Source organism: Cryptomeria japonica, chromosome 5 (genome assembly GCF_030272615.1).
Source record: "Cryptomeria japonica chromosome 5, Sugi_1.0, whole genome shotgun sequence".
Lineage (NCBI taxonomy): Eukaryota > Viridiplantae > Streptophyta > Pinopsida > Cupressales > Cupressaceae > Cryptomeria > Cryptomeria japonica.
The window spans coordinates 66,626,218-66,642,137 of NC_081409.1; the positions used below are offsets into that span (position 1 = coordinate 66,626,218).

The 15,920-nt window shown below is 33.8% G+C and overlaps 3 protein-coding genes across 3 annotated transcripts; all 3 read left to right on the plus strand.

Annotated features, from left to right (window-relative positions):
* Positions 1-3,755: 3,755 nt before the first annotated feature.
* LOC131032710 (F-box protein At5g49610) lies at positions 3,756-5,059 on the plus strand. Its single transcript, XM_057963743.2, has 2 exons — positions 3,756-4,053; positions 4,140-5,059. The coding sequence occupies exons 1-2, from the start codon at positions 3,756-3,758 to the stop codon at positions 5,057-5,059; spliced, it is 1,218 nt and encodes a 405-aa protein (XP_057819726.2).
* A 1,484-nt stretch (positions 5,060-6,543) lies between these two features.
* LOC131875708 (F-box/kelch-repeat protein At5g15710-like) lies at positions 6,544-7,158 on the plus strand. The gene has a single exon (XM_059220332.1). It carries the CDS (start codon positions 6,544-6,546, stop codon positions 7,156-7,158), a length of 615 nt encoding a protein of 204 aa, XP_059076315.1.
* Positions 7,159-13,655: 6,497 nt separating this feature from the next.
* Positions 13,656-14,396, plus strand: LOC131032711 (cyanamide hydratase DDI2-like). Its single transcript, XM_057963744.1, has one exon. It carries the CDS (start codon positions 13,656-13,658, stop codon positions 14,394-14,396), a length of 741 nt encoding a protein of 246 aa, XP_057819727.1.
* Positions 14,397-15,920: the final 1,524 nt, after the last annotated feature.

Here is a 15,920-nt window from a genome sequence, read left to right on the forward strand (position 1 = left end):
CCATTAGTGATCATTTAGTTACATCTTTGCACTTAGATTCATAAACATTGCATTTAAAAATAAAAAACATTTCATGTAGATCATTTGTATTTACATCATCATAAGCATTAAAGCAATCATTCATTTGCATTTCCATATAGATCATTGCATTTGCATCATTTACATATCATTTAAGTTAGTAATCATTATCATTTTCATCCAAGATCATCAAAATAAAAAATTAACAAAAGCATTTATCATGTATCCATATAATCAATGTAAATAAAATCATCATCATATAGAATAACATGAATAATAAATATCATCACCATATAGAGTCCATGTCTGCATATAGATCATCATAAAACAATAAAAGTCCAAGTATACAATGATATCCGATCAATAATTTACAAATTCCCATCAATACAAATCAAGTCAAGAATCATGAGTGCCTCTTGAGCCTGTGGGTCTAACACCTAGATCACCTACGGCACCTGCACCAACATCATCATCCAATGGAATCATTCTTCAATTTAATATCTTCATCATTCATTCAACTATCATCTATCAAGTCTTATACAGGATGTATCTTTCCTGAAACCAGATGTTTTGATCATCTATCATGTCTTATATAGGATGTATCTTTCCTGAAACTAGACATTTTGATCATCTTTTGTGTTATACGGGATGTGTCCTTCTTGAAACCAAACTTGATGTCAATCCAATCAATCTTATCAATCTAATCAATCTTATCAATCTGCAATCTATTCACTCATCTATCTTTCATATAACATTCTTCTTCTATCGAGAGATCATCCATGTCTTTAATACACAAACGATCTCTCGAGGGGGCACCATCATCAAATCAATATCCAAAAATCAGTATCTGGGGCACACAATCAGGTTTTTCATCTTCATCGGGCGCATTATTAAGACTTGATTTAATCTTTGAAACAATGTTGTCTTGACATCATTTCAAAGAGGGGCAAAATGTATACACATAAAAATTGGCTATGAGTAATGATTATTCTTCTATTAAATAGTTAATTTGAAAAGATTAATTTATTTAATTCATTTCATGTCTTTCTATTAATTAATATTTTATTAATTAATTCATCTATCCTATTCCTCTAAATTAATTAAATATCTAATATTTAATTATTCCTCTAACCAAGTTAATTAAATATCTAATATATCTCCTCCAAACAATTAAATATATAATATTTAATAGTTATTCTCCTATCCTATAGTCTCAAATATTAAATAATTTCTTAAATTATTTAATCCCTTTTCTAGCTCACCCTCCATCTCCACTTCATCTTCCCATTGCCAACTCATCAAACATGTGGCTAAGGAAATTAATATTTCTTAAATATTAATTATTCATTTATCTTCAACTTCCAAAATTAATGAAAATTGTGTACGTACACATATTTCATAACCATTTTCTATATTCTCTCCAACATCCCTACATCTTAGGAAGGACTTGAGCCCATTTGTCCTATCATGCCTAAATTTCCTCCAACCATCCCTAGATTCCCTCGGCCAGCAACCTCGTCAAGGTGAGATAAGCGACACTTGTCTTCTCCTTCCCCCTTTCTCTCAACCTTCACCTTTGCTCACAGCCATCCAAATTTGCAGATCTGATTAGGACCGTTGATCTTAGCCACATCATCTCATCCTCTCAAAGTCTATGAAATCAAGAGTTCCAGTTGAGAGAGTTAATCTTCAAGAGTCTTCAAATTAATTTTTGCATGTGAGTTTTAATCTTGAAGCAAATAGCAAATAGCAAATATCATATAGCAATTATCATATAGCACAATCATTTTAACAAAATCATGTAGTATTGCATATCATACTATCAGTTTTCGGTCCATTCTTCATATGTCATCTTGGAAGCTATCAGTGCATTGTCTGAGAGCACACCATCTGCAACCAAGAACAGTGGAGTTAGGACACAATGAGACATAAACCATGAAGGTAATATTAGTATTTTATTTCATATGTACTTCATGTAGTTTCATTGGTTGAGTTTGGATTTTCTGTAGCATTTCCATTTGTATTTTGTGAAACTAACCTATTGCAGGAAGCATTCGGAGGATGAAATTCAAGTCGACACAAATCTAATATTTGTTGAATGTCAAACTCCATCAAAAGACTTTTAGGACATTGAGTTGATTTGATTTGATTTTGGATACGGGATGTGCTAATTGTGGTATTTAATCTACACATACCTAAAGGCTATAACATGAGGGTAAAAACAACCGATCACTTTTTTTCAACATTGAAAACTACATTGGTGAGGAAAATTCACATGCATATCCTCAATATCATTTCTTTTGGAATAAATTTTATTGGATTTCTAAGACATTGATATGATTTTCAATATAAGAAAATTGATTATAATATTTTAAGTTTGCATCAATTCATATGAAACCTACAATAAACCAAAAAAATTATAACAATGAATGACATATTTAAATTGTTTTACAAACTATATTGATAAGAAAACATAACTAAAGTAATTGATTAATATTGTTGAACATCCAATTGTTCAAATTTAAGGTACAACATATCATATATCAAGAAAATAACAATTATGTAAGCCTCTCAGAATAAAAGAAGAAATAACAATTTTACCACATGCAACAAAGTAATATGATAAAGAAACCATTGTTTCAACTCCTCAAAATTATTTTCATTACAAACTCATATGCACAATGATGCGAAGAAAAAAAAGAAACCAAACAAAATAACTCTCAAATAAGATCTCTATAAGAAACCTTTGTCTAACTCAAGACACATTTCATGAGAAGACAAAACACACAATATAAAGATATCTAAAAATAAGGTGGAACATACGAGATCAATATTCATTGTTGAAAAAACCAAGAATGTGCTCCTTATAAGGTACACCAAGACATACGGACACTTAACAAACTAATTAAATAATATACATATCCGACAATATAATATCTATCGTAACAAACACTAACTTCAAACCTCTCCATCATCTATACATAAAATCATAAGAAAACATATCGATCTATCAACGAACTTCTTGCCGAATAATATTTAGCCAATCAACCTGACTTAATGACAAATCATATCAATATACTTAGCTCTTGGCATATCCCGGCGGTTCTGAGTTGGAAAATGGAAACGTCAACCCAGACAAGCTTATCTACTTTTTGGATCACCCAAACTAATAATATATGTTGTTATTACAATTGTTTAGCATTATATTACCCATTAAAAAATCAATAAATCAATTCTCTCCCCATGATTAAGAGAGGCTAGGTAAGCTTTTAACAAAAATAATGTTTATTTCTCCTTCACCTGGCAATAGAAAAGCTACAAACAAGTCAATCAAGAATCAACGCGCATTAGATACCCCTGCCGGCCAGTTTATTCTCTTCCAATTAGACAAAAAGGAGACATCAATACTTTAATATAAAAAATCAATATTATTTATAAATGGAGACAGCAAATTAGAAAGCGACCGCCAACTAGATCAGATACCATCTGTAAAGTAAGCGTGGATGGATTCTGATCTAAGCATCAATCATATACTTAGCTCTAATGGACATGACAGCGAAAAATGATAATATATTTTTAAGTTACATGATATCTATGACTCAGTGGAGAGGAATATCTTGATCCAACTTAAACCCATGTTGCCTTCATGCATGCTTTGAAGATTTTTGCTTAAATGCAACTTTTCTCTAAGATGTGATTTAAGGAAAGCCCATCATACCCCATTAGCTAATAACGATATGTCCAAGGAGGCCGTTATATGTTCTTATGCTTCTCACAAGTTATTTTCAGAATATATGGCTTCATTAAAATTGGTACTGGAGTTAGAGTTGAAGAAGAAACCTGCAATTGACGAGGAGAACACAGAGATGGATCATAAGATATGGAGCAGGCTTCCACAAGAGTTGTTACTGTTGGTTTTGGCTAAGCTGCCAACCCTCGTCCTTGCAAAATTTAGAGTTATTTGTAAACAATGGAAGTTTCTTCTTTCACCACCAGCCAATAATTTCAAAAGAATTTCATTTGCTGATATTTCTTGTAACCCTTCCCCTGCATTTCTCATAGGAGGCCTAAGTTTCGCCCATACGAAGAACTCCGTGCTGAATGATTTATATCTACTTCAGTCAACACCACTTCTCGTATGTACAGGCTCTCATTAGATTTTCTGGGAGCTCTTAATGGCAGTGTGATGACTAGTTGCAAGAGTCTCCTCTGTTATTCTTGTTATGACAAGGGAGCCCCAGATGCACCATCTTTATTTTACATATGCAATCCTGTCACCAGGACATGGAAAATGCTGCCCCCTCTTGTTGAGCTTAGATCAAGACAAGATTTCATTGGTCTAGCTTTTGATTCCTTCAGAAAGACATTTTTGTTAATAACAGGGGAATATATGAGACATGAAAACCAGAACACTGTGGTTATGGAGATGTATGATTCAGAAACTGATTCATGGAGCAAATTGGAGATTAATACACCCATATCACTTTTCCCCACAGGGGAAGGTGTGTATTCCAGAGGAAGGTTTTATTGGATTAATCAAACTATAGTTGGATCCATGCTTAGGCTTGATGTTGCAGCATTTAATGTAGCAGAGAGAAGCTGGGATGTTATCAATCAACCTGAACACTTTTGTTATGGGAAGTTAACTGGGTATGATGGGAATGTGATTCTAGTGGATAATAAGGATCTCTCCTTATGGAAGTTGAATGAAGATGTTAAGGAAAAAGAGTATAGCTGGTTAGAATTTGAGGTATTCCCAAGGAACTTATATGAGGAATTTGGACTGAAAAAGGAAAATGTTGTCAATGAATTTAGCAGGCAGAGAAATCCACAAGTTGGATTGAGTTACAATCATTCACAAGTGGTGGTTAATAGTTGTGGGTGGATTCTGATACACCTTTACCAAAAGAAGCTGGTTGTGGTTGACGCAGAGGGAAGAACGATGAGAAGCATTGAAGGTAAATTACTGACCCTATTTGAACAAGCCGCTTCTCCATTACCACTTCATGGTTATGAAGTTAACAATGTTTGGTGGCCTTAATTTGACTTTATATCCTGGAGTTTGACTTTGTATCCTGGAGGATTACTTCAGTTGTACAAGTATGGTTTTATTTTATTTTAGTTTCATGTTTGAATTGGGAATAGTGTTCTATAATTTTGAAAGTTGTTTTTCCTCTTTTGTTGGGAACATTTAGAGTGGCAAAGGTAATAGTTGCCATACAGTGGACACTTATGTCAAAGTTGTTTAGGTACTAAGTTATCTGGAATTGGGAATGATACTTCGTTTGAATTCCGTCTTGAGATAAGAAGAGCCAATTAGTAAATCAGGCACTGACAATTTCTGTTTTGAGGAGGAATTATGTAAACCTACCTGCATACATATTCTTTCTTAGTTACACCACCGGCATTGTGCTCTTCTGCTATTCTAGTGTTGTGGTGAGTGAGCTTCTCTTGACTACCTATGGCCATTGAATGTTGGCTTAAGAATGGTTTATTGGCATGTATTATAGAATCCACATTTGTCTCTAAACATCAAGATTATTGAATAGTGGATGTTGAATTATGAGTTAATTTGCTTTTAACATTTGTTAAATGTTGTATTTCATTATAAGATTTTTAAGATATTGACTTGATTTGATTTAGTGTTGGATATGGGATGTATGATTATGGTATTCAATGGGCGCATAGTTAAAAGACTACGATAAAAAGGTAAACTGGACAACCAATCATTTTTCTTAACATTGTAAATTATATTGATGAAAAAATCTACATACAAATCAAGTTCAATAACTTTTTTCTTTAACACCGTGTCTTTTTTAACAAAATTATTGATTTCTAATCCACTGATTTGATTTTGGATACCAAAGATATTGATTGTAACATGTTATGTGTGCATCAATTCAGCTTACAATAAGAAAATAAATTAAAATAATCAATGATTTTTTTAATATTGTAGATTATATTGAAGAAAAAATTAACTAAAATAGTTGAAACAATTTACATATCCAAAATATTGATATCTGATAACAAAACTAACAATAAAAACATAACGTTTTTGATCTACACACCTCTCAATCATCAATAAATAAAATCATACAAAAAATCGATCCATCAACTTTTTCATATCAACGCGACTTTTTGACAAATAATTCAACTTAACTTCAGGGCATATCTTGCCGGTTCTGAGTTGGACTCTTCAACCTGACTTTTTGACAAATATCATCCTGACATCTTGGCATATCTTGCCGGTTCTGGATTGCATCTGATCCAGGCATGGAGCATATACTTTGCTCTAATGGGTAGGACAGGAGAATATGATAATATATTTTTGTAAGTTACAGGAGAATATAATAATATATTTTTGTAAGTTACATGACATCTATAACTCAATGGAGAGGAATTTCTTGTTCCAACTTAAATCCATGTTGCCTTCATGCATGCTTTGAAGATTTCTGCTTGAATGCAACTTTTGTGTAAGATGTGATTTAAGCGAAGCCCATTATATCTCCATTGGCTAATAACAGTATGTCTAGGGAGGCTATTATAAGTTCTTATGCTGCCCACAAGTTATTTTCAGAATATATGGCTTCATTAAAATTGGTACTGGAGTTAGAGTTGAAGAAGAATCCTGCAATTGAAGAAAAGAACACAGACATGGGCCATAAGATATGGAGCAGGCTTTCACAAGAATTGTTACTGCTGGTTTTGGCTAAACTGCCAATCCTCGCCATTGGAAAATTCAGAGTTGTTTGTAAACAATGGACGTTTCTACTTTCACCACCAGCCAACAATTTCAAAAGTATTTCATCTGCTGTTAGTTCTTGTAACTCTTCCCCTGCATTTCTCATAGAAGGCCTAAGTTTCGCCCATATGAAGAACTTTGTACTGAATGATTTATATCTACTTCAATCAGCACCCACCTCTCGTAGGCACAGGCTCTCATTAGATTTTCTGGGAGCTCTTAATGGCAGTGTGGTGACTAGTTGCAAGAGTCTCCTCTGTTATTCTTGTTATGACAAGGGAGCCCCAGATGCACCATCTTTATTTTACATATGCAATCCTGTCACCAGGACATGGAAAATGCTGCCCCCTCTTGTTGAGCTTAGATCAAGACAAGATTTCATTGGTTTAGACTTTTAGCTTTTGATTCCTTTACAAGGACATTTATATTAATAACAGGGGAATACAGGAGACATGAAAACCAAAACACTGTGGTTATGGAGATGTATGATTCAGAAACTGATTCATGGACCAAAATGGAGATGAATCTAGCCATATCATTTTTCCCCACAAGGGAAAGGGTGTATTCCAGAGGAAGGTTACATTGGATAACCAAACTATAGTTGGATCCATGCTTAGGCTTGATGTTACAGCATTTAATGTGGCAGAGAGGAGCTGGGATGTTATCAATCAACCTAAACACTTTTGTCATGGGAAGTTAACTGGGTATTATGGGAATGTGATTCTAGTGGATAATAAGGATCTCTCCTTATGGAAGTTGAATGAAGATGTGAAGGAAAAAGGGTATCGCTGGCTAGAATTTCAGGTATTCACAAGGAACTTATATGAGGAATATGATTGAACAAGAAAAATGTTAATAATTTTAGCAGGCAGAGAAATCCACAAGTTAGTGTTGGATTGAGTTACAATCATTCACAAGTGGTGGTTAATAGTTGTGGGAGGATACTGGTATACCTTTACCAAAAGAAGCTGGTTGTAGTTGATGCAGAGGGAAGAGCGATGAGAAGCATTGAAGGTAAATTGCTGACCCTATTTGAACAAGCTGCTTCTCCATTACCACTTCATGGTTATGAAGTTAGCAATGTTTGGTGGCCATAATTTAACTTTGTATCCTGGAGGATTACTAATCCTCCAGTTGTACAATTATTGTTTTATTTTATTTTAATATCATGTTTGAATTGGAAATAGTTGTTTTCCCATTTCTGTTGGGAACATTTATAGTGACAAAGGTAATAGTTGCACATACAGTGGACACTAATTTCAAAGTTGATTAGGTACTAAGTTATCTGATAATAAATTGGGAATGATACTTTGTTTAAATTCAGTCTTGAAAGAAGAAGAGCTAATTGGTTAATCAGGCATTGAAAATTTCTGTTTTGAGGAGGAACTATGTAGTCCTACCTGCATTCATTTTTTAATCAGTTCTATGTTCAAACTTAATATATTTGTGGAATTTTAGGTCACAAATGAACCAATATTCTGTCTGTGGCTTTCAAAAAGAATTTTATTAGATTTTCAATTTTGTAATGAAAATAAATAATTTACAATTGAACTTGGAGCATACAATTTAACAACAATAAAGCCTTAGGATTTGAAGTTGGATTTGTAATTGGTAAGGTGCTAATTTTGTAATAAATGTGGAAATAACCTAATAAAATAAGACTTCTTCTCAAAGGAATATGAGCATGTGGATGAGACCTTGGCATGCAAACGACTCACAAAACCCTAAAGACCAAATGATATGAAAGGGATGTAGGAAATAATATAATATTAGAAAAAATAACAAGTGATTAGATTTGAAAATTATTAGCGAATGAAACCCTGGAGGAAAAAATAAGGCTAGTTAGGGTGCAATGAAAACAAGATCACATAATAAAGCATAAAATCCTGAAGGAAGGTATAGCGAATGGAATCCAAACTCTAATCAAAATTGAAATGAAATGCACACACTTGAAATAAGTCAAATATGAAATCCTAAATAAAAGAAGGATAAAAATTGGCTAAAACCATAGGTCATGTTGGAATGACATGTTTGGTTTGCAGAAGGAAAATAAACTTTGACATACAAAGAGGATTTAGGCATACAATTCTAAACTTTATTCCTGCTATATTTACAAAGATCTAGAACAGAAACAACCTTAGGTACCAATTGGGAAAAAGCAGAGTTCTTTTAAAGTCAGCTCCAACTAACACCTCTCTTCAGCATGTTGCTGCTGCCGCTGAAATGAAACTTAGAATATTTGAATTTTACTGTGGTCGAGGAGCTCAACTACGGGCTAGGCTTCATTGGATGAAAGGAGGAGGTAAAGGAGCAAAATTCGTCTTTAGCTATCTCAAACGCAAACACTCTCAAGAAAGGATTTTGTCCATATATGACCAAGTAGGGCAGATTCATGACAATTTGGAGTACATCAAATCTATCTTTTTCCAACATTATCAGCAGTTGTTTATTGATCTTGTTGGAGGTGATCAACTTCAAGATATTAAAGGTATGGTGGGAAATTGCATTCCTAATAAAATTAGTCTTGAACAGAAAATCTATTTAAATCGCTTGCTCACTCTTGAAGAGTTTGATGCTACTTTGAAGGATATGGCTGACTCAAAAAGTTTGGGAATTTATGGTTTACTTGTCGAATTTTACAAAACAATGTGACCTTTTTTGTTAGGGAGGACTTCTACGAGGTGTATAAAGAAGCCTTAGTACAATGCTCCCTAGATTCCTCTATAAATCAAGGGTTAATTAAACTAATATCTAAAGGAAAAAATGAGAAGAACATTTCAAGGTGGAGACCAATCACTCTTCTCAATACCTCCTACAAGATTATAACTAAAGCCATTGCTAAAAGAATCGAACACACAATGCAAGAGATTGTATGACCTAAGCAAACTGGATTTATAGGAGGAATATTCCTACTTGACAACTCGGTGTTAGCTTGGCAAACTGTGGAATGGACACAACAAACCAGTCAAAGTTGCTTCCTCATCAAATTGGATATTGACAAAGCATATAATAGAATAGGTGACAGTTCATACTGAAAATGCTTAAATGGTTAGGCTTTGGTCCCAAGCTCATTTCCCACATAAAACTCTAATCTGATGCTAATGCTTGCTTAGCTATTAATGGTTCAATCACCCAGACTTTTCCCCTTCAAAGATCACTAAGACAAGGCTGCCTCTTAGCTCCCTTTCTCTATTTGCTCACTGTTGATGCTCTTGGCTACCTTCTACATCATGCAAAGCAGCAAAAACTCATCGATGGCATTTCTCTACCTAGTGATGAGGTTGCTCTGAATTCTTATTTTGTTGAGGATAGCCTATTATTCATTCAAAATTCTCAAGAGAAGCTCAATAACACCCTTGAAATCTTGGAATTGTTTTGTTCAGCTTCAGGCTCTCATATTTCTCTTAATAAAACTGAATTTTGGATGACTTCAGCTGATCAGCCACCACCTTGGAAACCCTCTCAATGCAAATATAACAACCATGGTGTAATTTCAAGGTACCTTGACATCCCATTTGGGATAGGAGTTTCATTATTTGAACTGTGGAAATGGTTCATAAACAAATTAAAAAGAAAGTTTGATCTTTGGTCAAACAAATTTCTTTCCATGGTTGGACGTATTCAAATTGCTAATAAAATCTTCATACCCAGCCATGTATACATTTCATCATTTTGGCTCCCTTCAAAAAGGAATTATAATCAGCTAACACAGCTAATTAGAGGATTCTTGTGGGGAAAATGGAATAATAAAAAAGGTCATCCTGTTGCTTCATGGTTATATTGTAATCAGCCAAAAAGAAAAGGGGGTTTAGGAGTGATTGACCCTTTTACACAAGGAGATTGCCTGATAACCAAATGGATTATTAGAAGTCTTGATGGAGCAGCACCATGGAAGTCACTTATTAGACATAGAATTGCTACTATTAAAGCCAATAATGCTTAGAAAGAAGTTGGGTGGAAAGATAAGATACTTATGACAAATTGCTTTGAACCTCAAGCTTCTAGACAGTTTTTAAGCATATAGAAAGCATTGCAACAAGTGTTTCCTCTTCTAGAATGAAATGGACAAGAAATTAGTCATGGGATGAGTTTCTCATCTTCATCTATTTGAAGGAATCGATTGATATGCTTTCAGGAGCAGCCTCTTGCTCTTGATTCTCACTTGCATAGTAAGATCTTATTCAAAAAAGGCATCACAGAATCCAGGGACATTTGGGAGTTCTCCTCATCAAATTGGAAAAGTGACTTGCAACTTAAACATGAATTCAAACTATCCAATGCTCTGATCAATGACATTCACAAAGTCCATGAAACTGTTCCTCTACCTCTTCAATTAAAACTTTCTACTCCCATTTCATGCAACTTTTTTAAAGACTGAGTTGGCTGCCAGGTTATAACATAAATTTTATCTCTTAAGCTAATTTATCATAAACTTCTTCCTCTAATCCAAATACATCCAAAGTTAAATTTGGAATGGCAAATGAATTGGTCGGAGTCCAAGTGGTTCAACTTGAGCCATGCTGTTCGGAAATCCAAAGCTGAAGTTAAAGCACAATTTCTTCCATGGAAAAAATCATCCACTTTATAGTTGTTTTTTTAGAGAATGCCTCTCCTTTCTCTCTACCCACTCCACCAAATGTTCATTTTGTCGCAAGTTGGAAACCATTAAACATGTTTTTTGGTTATGTAAACATGCTCAGCTAATTTGGCATACAATTCTAACCTTTATTCCTACTACATTTAACAGAGAATTAAGTTGGAAATCAGCAATACTAGGGCTGCATTGCTCTCAGAATGTGTTATCAAAATCCTATCATCAATGTATTTTGTTATATATTTGGATGCTAAGATGCAAAGCTGTTTTCTCTAATGCCTTCCCTCTTGCAAAAGTAATTTGTTAATGCATGGTAGCTTATGCAAGATAAGATCTTCCTAACCTTCCTTGTTCTGTTATTTATCTACATGCTTCATGTCTGATTTATATTGCATATGATTATCGGATTGTACAAACATTGCTTATCATTATGCTATCGGGCTAACAACCCGATAGCATATTAATGTCAATTGTTAATTGGCATTAATATGCTATCGGGGTATTAACCCAATAGCATATTAAATGCTATAAGTTATCGGGTTAAATTCGCCGATACATACTTGCTATCGGATGCATAAACATTGGCACTGATTCACATCTGTTATCGGGCTTAATTATATCGAGCATATTTGTTATCGGGTTTAATGAATACACCGCTTCATTTGGCATTAACATTGGTTAACAAATGCACCGGTTGGATTATATTCATCGTGCACTTTGAATCATCGGTGTTTGTATGAACCGATTCATTAAATTGATCAGTCATTATATTATGATATTACAATATGCTATCGGGGGTTTTTGAACCGATAATCAGCATTGTGTTAATGGTATAATTGTAAAGGCACCGATCAATGGGTGCATTGATCGGTCATGCCTAAAAGACATGACCGGTCAATACACCAATTGACCGGTTACCTAAATAATATATATGCCAATTGAATTCATTTGGAGAAGACATAGAAAATATTAAATGATCTCTCTCCTTCAGACCTGCAGATAAAAATCAGATTTATTAGACATTGACATAATTCCTCATATCCATATATAGCATTCATAGTTCATAACTTGTTCTTTAATTAAAATTGAAATAACTTTACATAATTATGCATGGTTTATTTTGAACTATGAATTGTTTATTTTCTTGAATTATTCTAGCTAAAGCCTTGAAAGAGAAAATCAGCTACAATGTCGAGCTTAAGACACAAATTTATCAAGTTCAGTCCCAACTGGTAGCTGTTGCTAGAGATGACAATAGATCGCCACTCAAAACTATGAAGCTCATTGCAGAGGAGCTTGTGCTTGATACTCTTGAAGAAAAGTGATATCTATCTTATTGTAAATTGCAAGTTGCATTTGTATTGTTTCACTTAGAGGTTTTATATTAAAATGCCTCCTGTAGTCAAACTTGAACTATTCTTTCAAGGTGCATGTCTTAAAAGACATCTCTATTGTAAATTCTTTATTGATTAATATATGTAATTTTTCAATTTATAAAAAGATAAACTTTTACTAAAACCATAGGTGGTGTTGGAATGACATGTTTGATTTGCATAAGCTTTACCATTTTATTGAAGAAAAAATAATATCTCTTCAATAATACTTAACTAATAAATTAAATATTGTTTAAATAAATAATCAAGTAAATAAATACAGTCAAACTAATAAAATAATTAGATGTAAAATTAAGATGAATTAAATGCAATACTTAGTTAGATTCAATTCATTATTATGTTAAATTTATAGAGTTTGACAGATGGCTATGTTGAAACTTACATACTAATTCTGTCGTGTCATGTTTTATATTCACGTCTCTAAACTTAATCTGGAAGGTTATAGAAGCAAACTTGTATGCAAACTTCAACTTATATCTATAAGAATGAATTCCAAGTGAACTTGTATGCAAACTTCAACTTATACCTATAAGAAATGAATTCCAAGTGAACTTGTATGCAAACTTCAACTTATACCTATAAGAAATGAATTCTTATCACACAATCTAAATCAGAAACAATAGCAATTCAATCAAAAAGCTAGCTTCCAGAATATATTGACCACAGTTATTAATTAATTGAAAGTAAAAAGTCTCCTGGCTGTATTTACGGTCAAATGTGCACTCTGCATAGACATTACGCTACGTAGCAGCCACAGTTGACTGTTAAAAAAATAGCAAAATATATTGAAGAAAAACATTAAACGGTTTGGATAGTATAAGACCCTAAAATGCTACAAAACCCTCGCTAATGCAAAGAAAATAGACCAAATTGAAACAGAAGAGCGGCTACTTTACTTTCCTGTGCAATGGCGTCGTTTTCTGTTCTGAAGGAGCTGGATGACCTGAACGGCCTGGAGAAGCAGGTAAACGAGGCGCTGCTAAAAGCTTCACAAGGCAACTTAATTCCCAAGCCCATATCGTTGGCTTCTCTTCCTCTTCCTCAAACGGCTTTGGCTGAAAAGGCCACAGCCTACGCCAAATCCTGCCTAAATTTAGAGGTTTTCCAGCACAGTATGCGCTCCTACTATTTTGGCACAGCTATAGCTTCCCAGCATTTCCCCCATTTTAACTGGGATCACCACACAGCCTACCTGGCATCCATGTTGCATGACGTGGGGCTAACATATGACGCGTTTGCGCTGAGTGGGATGTCGTTCGAGTTCCACGGTGGCATCCTGGCCCGGGAGTTCCTGTTGAAGGAAGGTGCGTCACCAAGTGTGAGTGACACGGTGGCAGAAGCCATCTTCAGGCATAAAGAGATGATACACGTGGACAGTTCTGCCACGTGTGGGCATTCGCCCGAGGGTGTTGTGCTTATCTTAGGGACCCATTTGGATGTCTACGGGGCATTTGTGCCTCTCATACACGTGGACACTATTGATGACGTGGTTACTAAGTTTCCTAGAACTGGATATGTTGATGTATATGCTGATTTACTGGAGGAAGAAGTGAAGGCAAAGGGCTTTTGTACCACCGCTCAGTTAGTTCAAAGTGGTTTTCTAGATAAATTGAAAAATAATCCAGTGTTCGCAAAATATGATTATTAATGGTCGATTGTGGTCTACCTAGTGGTCGAGATAACAAATATTAGGCTAAATAAAGATTTGGATTTCAAATCCTTAAATTTGTATTGTGGGTTTGTGGCTTGTTAAATTAGGGAGATTTTTTTAGATGTATTACTATTGATAATCAAATTGTGAGTTTGTGATAGAGACATAAGTTGAATTATAGGGATTAAATTGGAGTTGATTCAATTATAAATTTATTTATATGTATATTTTGATAAGTATATAAATGTAAATGAAAATAAAATCTTTTTATAGTTTATGATATAATGTGATTTTTTTGGTTTACAAATGGTTTATAGATATGGGATTATTTCATAAGGTGAAATGGTTTTTCAAGTTACGATAACATGCATTTACGATATTAGTCTATGTCACTGCAACACAGGGCTAGTTGCACCTCTTTACCTAAGACTTAGTATTCAATGTGGGACTGCTAAATCAATGTGTCAAGTTACTTTATGTGTGAGTATTTCTAATTGGTCCATTTTTCAACAAATTATAGCTTCAATGAAAAGGATTTTTTAAATAGAGTTAAAAGATGTGATCATTGTAGATCTACCCCTCATCATTAAAGATCAATGACTAATATTCAAACGCAAAGAACAACTAGTTGATAACACCTTGTTCATGCGTATGAGCATAAATGATGAAATGAATTGCTATCTACTAGATTTTCTTTGAATTTATGCATCAAAAGAAGTCATTTGAGTTCACAAGAGTTTTTAAAAGCAACAAGTATGAAGAATTTGCAAAATTAAAAACTCTTGGGTGTTCTTAGAAGTGAATTAGGGTCTCTAACCATCACACGGGTAAGTTTGAAATTATTTCCCTAATTCATAAATTGTTGTTAGAATTCTATGTTCTTATGTTATGAAGGGTTTTGTGTTGTTCTGAAAATATTAGAATGTCATTATTTGTCAAATTTAGTAAAAAAACCATTATCATTTCTAAAACCCTCATTCTCAAAAACCCTAAACTAAGAGTCAAGGTAGTTCTCAATCTATGAAGCCAAAAAGGGTAGTCGATGAAGACCTCATGATTTAGCTCCCTACCTCATCGAGAAAGGTAATGCATGCTAAAGGGTTTGGAATATTACTAGATCGATAAATGGATAGGGCTATATGTACACACTTAAAATTGTCCTAACCTAATTAAATAGATATTTATTATTTATTTAATTATTCATAATAAAGCATAGGATCTTTTCTTTCAAGCTATAAGTTAGTTTTGTGACTCAAAGTCGGTTTTAGATTGAGAACATCATTGTAATATTTTACTTGGTGAAGACTAAAAAGCATTTAAATCACATATTACTATAAGTATGCCTTTTATCAATGAACTACAACAATTTGCCTTCTCTATGTGTAGTTTTATTATGTCCAACCTTATGATTGATGTATTTTTTTTGAGATTTTTGTATAGATCCTCCAATATATGTCTCATCTTAGCACCTATAGGTAGTGAAACACATGTTTCTTGCAAGATGTGAGTTGTGTATGAATG

Excerpts from the sequence above, each read along its gene's own strand:
- LOC131032710 (XM_057963743.2), top strand. The coding sequence starts at position 3,756 with ATGTCCAAGGAGGCCGTTATATGTTCTTATGCTTCTCACAAGTTATTT. Across the intron at positions 4,054-4,139 it reads TTCATTTGCTGATATTTCTT|TCAACACCACTTCTCGTATG; the intron begins GTAACCCTTCCC and ends TATCTACTTCAG.
- LOC131875708 (XM_059220332.1), top strand. The coding sequence starts at position 6,544 with ATGTCTAGGGAGGCTATTATAAGTTCTTATGCTGCCCACAAGTTATTT.
- LOC131032711 (XM_057963744.1), top strand. The coding sequence starts at position 13,656 with ATGGCGTCGTTTTCTGTTCTGAAGGAGCTGGATGACCTGAACGGCCTG.